The 6,000-nt window shown below is 32.9% G+C and overlaps 1 protein-coding gene across 1 annotated transcript in view; it reads left to right on the top strand.

The window, feature by feature from the left end:
• The first annotated feature begins 4,161 nt into the window (after nt 1–4,161).
• The window catches only part of LOC129225884 (zinc finger protein Xfin-like), a 49,597-nt gene continuing 47,758 nt past the window's right edge, over nt 4,162–6,000 (top strand). Inside the window, exons 1-2 of the mRNA XM_054860414.1 lie at nt 4,162–4,198; nt 4,635–4,793. Of these exons, the coding sequence (XP_054716389.1) occupies nt 4,640–4,793 (154 nt within the window). The 5' untranslated portion in view covers nt 4,162–4,198; nt 4,635–4,639. The remainder of the gene's footprint in view (nt 4,199–4,634; nt 4,794–6,000) is intronic.

Below are 6,000 nucleotides of genomic sequence, written 5' to 3'. Positions count from 1 at the left end.
GTATTGATTTAGAAACGAAAGCACTATATTTAAGCATATACAAATTTTAAAAACATGAAATTAATCTTCTCATGTTTAAAAAGATTAATCTGTTGATACTTTTTTTTTAACATGGAGTCTAAAACCTTCTCTGTATGGCTAATGAAGTACGAAGTGATTAAAAAAAAGTAGCTGCGCTCGTAATCCCCTTTTACTTGCTTTAGTTATTTCGGGAAATTTCAATCATTGTGGCTCTTGGTGCGATTTTACCGAATTTGCGAAAGTCGTTTCGGGGTACCTTCGATGATGCTCCCCCATTCTTTCCTTACTTTGTAAAACGATATGATATTAATTTTCGTTACAGAGATATCGTCGCCAGATGCTGAGATATTTTTGGTCACCATAAAATGGCGCTAAACAGTTTCATCCGAAATGTTACCAAAATAAGTAATAAAATTTGGTGATTGTTTGAAATTGTGCAAAAAGGAAAATTAATGGAAGTTTTTGAGCTGTTTATGGATTTGCCTAATTTAGTTGCTGGATTATTTAACACAGTAAAAAAAGTCTTTTGAAAATTCTTTGATTGGCGATATTTTGTTTACATGGTGAAAGCTGAGAAACATTATGACGTAGTCTTCGGCTTCAAAAACAGCAACGTTGAAAAAACTGCCAAATGCATCAGCTACGGAAATCTTTCTGCAAAAATTTTGGCGATCTGCTGGTTGTTTGGATAATGAGTAAGTGTTCAATCAGTATAAATAATAATAAAAACCATTAATTACATTAAAGTTCCGTTTAAATGGAAAATCTTCAGCCAAATCATGTATTATTTGCCAATCTTGTGCAAAAATCTTACTTCAAGATTTGACTTGAGAAAAGCCTTGAACAATCACGAAAAGCAAAGAAAGTCAACAATACAATTGTCGCTATCGATAGGGAGTTGAGATGATACACTAAATACTGTATTGAGTTGAGGAAAGCCTTCGAACATGGATCTAAAAAGCTCATAACTCATTTTTTATTCTACTTAGAAATTTCGAACAGGTGCCATCTTCAGCAGAAAAATCAGAGCTTTCGATGGACATATAATGTAAATATGTGCAAGTATTTTTTCATCCCAATATTAGAGAATTTATACAAAAATTGTGTTTTATTGCCCCCCTAAGGGGGTTTTGCCCCCCATAACGGGACTAAAACTACCCTATGTGTTATTCTGATGCATAAGCTATATTATTGTAAAGTTTCATCAAAATCCGTTCAGTAGTTTTTGCGTGAAAGAGTAACAAACATCCATCCATACATCCATACAGACAAACTTTCGCATATATAATACTAGCAAAAATACCCGGCGTTGCCTGGGTCAGTAATAATTATTAGAAAAAATCGTTACTTGCTTTTGTTTTCTGTTTTAAATGAAAGAATTTAAAACACATCTTTTTGACGTGATTAAAAATCGAGTTTCTTCCTTACCCATAAAACTAAAATAGCAATAAGTATAAAGAAGAAAGTAGTATTGATTTAGAAACGAAAGCACTATATTTAAGCATATACACAAATTTAAAAAACATGAAATTAATCTTCTCATGTTTAAAAAGATTAATCTGTTGATACTTTTTTTTTAACATGGAGTCTAAAACCTTCTCTCTATGGCTAATGAAGTACGAAGTGATTAAAAAAAAGTAGCTGCGCTCGTAATCCCCTTCTACTTGCTTTAGTTATTTCGGGAAATTTCAATCATTGTGGCTCTTGGTGCGATTTTACCGAATTTGCGAAAGTCGTTTCGGGATACCTTCGATGATGCTCCCCCATTCTTTCCTTACTTTGTAAAACGATATATTAATTTTCGTTACAGAGATATCGTCGCCAGATGCTGAGATATTTTTGGTCACCATAAAATGGCGCTAAACAGTTTCATTCGAAATGTTACCGAAATAAGTAATAAAATTTGGTGATTGTTTGAAATTGTGCAAAAAGGAAAATTAATGGAAGTTTTTGTGCTGTTTATGGATTTGCCTAATTTAGTTGCTGGATTATTTAATACAGTAAAAAAAGTCTTTTGAAAATTTTTTGATTGGCGATATTTTGTTTACATGGTGAAAGCTGAGAAACATTATGACGTAGTCTTCGGCTTCAAAAACAGCAACGTTGAAAAAACTGCCAAATGCATCAGCTACGGAAATCTTTCTGGAAATATTTTGGCGATCTGCTGGTTGTTTGGATAATGAGTAAGTGTTCAATCAGCATAAATAATAATAAAAACCATTAATTACATTAAAGTTCCGTTTAAATGGAAAATCATCAGCCAAATCATGTATTATTTGCCAATCTTGTGCAAAAATCTTACTTCAAGATTTGACTTGAGAAAAGCCTTGAACAATCACGAAAAGCAAAGAAAGTCAGCAATACAACAATTTTCGCTATCGACAGGGAGTTGAGATGATACACTAAATACTGTATTGAGTTGAGGAAAGCCTTCGAACATGGATCTAAAAAGCTCATAACTCGTTTTTTATTCTACTTGGAAATTTCGAACAGGTGCCATCTTCAGCAGAAAAATCAGAGCTTTCGATGGACATATAATGTAAATATGTGCAAGTATTTTTTCATCCCAATATTAGAGAATTTATACAAAAATTGTGTTTTATTGCCCCCCTAAGGGGGTTTTGCCCCCCATAACGGGACGAAAACTACCCTATGTGTTATTCTGATGCATAAGCTATATTATTGTAAAGTTTCATCAAAATCCGTTCAGTAGTTTTTGCGTGAAAGAGTAACAAACATCCATACATCCATCCATACATCCATACAGACAAACTTTCGCATATATAATATTAGTAAGATTAGTAAGATTATCGAAAGAAGATAATACTTCTTTGCCTTGCTTGGCTAGCGCTTATTTTTTTTCCATTTGCAGCTGAGTTATTTCTCTCGAATTCCCGAATCGGTTCATTTAAAAATTTTCTGTTTCGATTTTTCTAATTTCTGAGTTACGATTTAATTGTGTCATGTTATGCAAATCATCAACAAAATTCTCACGGATATATGGTGGTAGTTTTCTTTTCAGTTGATTGACCATTTTTTCTTTTCAGTTGATTGACCATTTTTTCTTTTCAGTTGATTGACCATTATTTCTTTTCACTTATCGAATTCTGTAATCTTACTACCATTTTATTCCACTCATGATAAAAATTAAAAATGGTTTAACTAAAAACGCGAAATCTCGCCAAGGCTACTTTGCTCGCACAATACCAAAATTATAACCCTAAACAAATTTGGCGAAATCTTTCAGCTGAGAATAAAAGGAATAAAGTAAATTCTTTCTAGGTTAAACATTTTTCATTTTGTTCTACGATAATAAATCCAAGAAAATATTTTGCATACTGTCCATTCCAACTAAATGCTGCTGTAAAATATGATTAGTTATATTAATTTAAGATTAAAAAAAACTCATATTCTTACAAATTCATACAAAAGAATAAAAAATTTTACCTGGTATAACGTTATCCAATTTTGTTAATCCAGAGTTTTCTTGTTTACGCGTCCACCATTTAATACTTTTTTGAAAGAAATAAGGAAAACTAACATTATTTTGAGAAGCTCGAGAATACTCTTAGGGGACGAATTAATTTCTGTAGCTGAAAGCAAACTAAGACACATCGATTGCGTTAATAAATACTCAGAACAAACTGCCTGTGTTTACGTCAACAGACACACATGGAACTAAAACGTGGCAATGTTTTAGTTCCATCGGCAGTTTTGTAAATCACCGCAAGGTAGCGTATTCGAGTGCTGGAGTTCCGAATACACACAGGTCTACGCACACAAACAACTATGCACATGCAATCGCCCAGGAGGAGAGGCAGGCTTGGAGGGAGGGGGACAGGAGCCGTTTCTAGAAACAATAACTCCAATGATGAGTAGGGTTCTGTCTCAGTTCGTGATTGCGAAAAACATAATTTGAATTCAAAATTTCAGAATTCAAATTAATTTTCTTTTTTTTATTTTTCTTTTTGCACCCTTCAGGAGTCAAGTTTGCCTGTAAGTGGACGCAACTATGCAATGAAAGGACAAACAGAGATCGGCAGAGAATGTGCGCAGCTCGTGCTCGTATATTGTCGTCTTGTAATCTGGCAACGCCATTGTTTGTTTACAAACATAGATTTGAAGAATGGAATATTTGGAAGTTTCACAGTATTTTGCAGAAGGTTTTTGATAAAAGGTTTAGAAATGTTGAGTTAAATTTGTCTATATATTTATTTTCAATATTTTTTTCTGATTAAATTCCATACATGATAAAGAAAACGGTACCGTCTAAGCGTGATATTTATGTATCTAATTATTTGCAGTGTCTCTGTAGTTACTCTCTACACGTGGTAAAGAACGACATGTTTTTGTATATTTTTGAGAATAAATGGTGTGTTTTTTTTTTTTTTTTTGAAACCGAATATTTGGAGGAATGAAGCAAAGAAGTGATACTCTTTCGCAGAAACATTCTTTTGAATCGGAAATACGTGATTTTGACGTGAATGATTTTGTACATTATGAGGTCATAAATATTAAGAGAGAGCAATATTTTCAAATATCTTCTATCATTTCAGCAGTCGTTTAATTTTATATTTAATTTATATATTTTTATTTTAACTTTGTTGTTTCAGGTAAAATGAGTGTGCAAAGTGTATATGTGTGTACTTTCTGTCAAGTATTTTCTTCTACTGTGTCAACGATTGCTCATCATATTAATTCTTCTCATTCTGAACTTCTTCCTGGTGGAACTACAGCTGAAAACTTTGTTTCCAAACTAAATGCTTTAGAAAGTTAGTTTTTCCGGTTCTTCCACTCTAGTTTTCTTAACCTTTTTTTGTCCCATGCACAATTTGGCGAAAACGCCAAAAAGCGCTTATAAATTTTTCCTATCAACTAGCGCTCTTTTTTCCTATTCAACCAATTGAAAATTAAAAAATTTGCACATGCCTACCTCTTTGGCAATCAGAACTGGAATTTTAGATGCCTTCTTCCATTACAAAGCTTAAGGGAGCCTTTAGAAAGTTGAAGAACCATGTGCGTGGGAATTTGAGAAAATTGCTTTTATGCTGTCTATAATTTTTTTCTCATTAAAGGCGAGTATATTTAATTTCTCTCATGTCCAAAGATAGTAATAGGACGAAAAATATGAATAATCGAAATCTCAAACCAAAAATCGGTTTTGATCAGCACTGAAAACTTGGGAATTCAAGGTCATTTTTTTCAAAAAACTGTGCAGTAAAGAAATGTCCTCTTTATTAATTAGTCATCAATGGTATGTAAAAAGACCCTGAAAAGGAATTAGCTGGGTAAACCTACGAACTTTAGACCCAGAGCCTGCACAAATCAAAAAAACTCCCTAATTACATACCCCTTGTGTAATGAAACAAGCAAGAGAGGTTTAAAAACATTTCTAAGCGCTTTCTGACGTTTTCGCCCCACTAAGCGATGGACTGGAAAAAATTTGTAAAATCATGTCACACAGATCAACAAGTTTTTTTTTTTTTTTGTTAATTTTGTACGACCAAAAAAAAAAAAAAAAAGCTGCAAAATTTGAAAGAATTTATAAATTATGATTTTTAGTATGATTTACTTCTAGCAATAATTAAATGCAAAGGTTATTTGAATTACTTTTCATTTTTATTAGTTAACAAACCTTCAAGGAAAAGGATGAAACTTACTTGTGAAAAGTAATCTAAAATATATATAAAAATTATCATGTAAAGGTTATAACTACACTTTTCAATAAAGAAATAATTTTTAACATGCACTGGTAAAACAGTCTGAGGATCAGAAAAACTTTTCTGGGCGCTGTTGCCAGTCCACTGGATCAATGGTTAAGAATCGCTGTTCTACTCAGTCCAATGTATTCTTTTTTCCTGGATGAACGAAAGCACGGCTCGAAATTAATAGTAACCTCTAGTCCAGGCAGGGCCAGCTCTAGCAGTTATGCTGCCCCGGACAAATCTGCAAAGTGCCGCCCCTCCCCATGGTAAATAA

Source organism: Uloborus diversus, chromosome 7 (assembly GCF_026930045.1).
Source record: "Uloborus diversus isolate 005 chromosome 7, Udiv.v.3.1, whole genome shotgun sequence".
Taxonomy (NCBI): domain Eukaryota; kingdom Metazoa; phylum Arthropoda; class Arachnida; order Araneae; family Uloboridae; genus Uloborus; species Uloborus diversus.
Note: the sequence above shows the minus strand (reverse complement) of the source record. Positions and strands in the feature narration are given on the sequence as shown.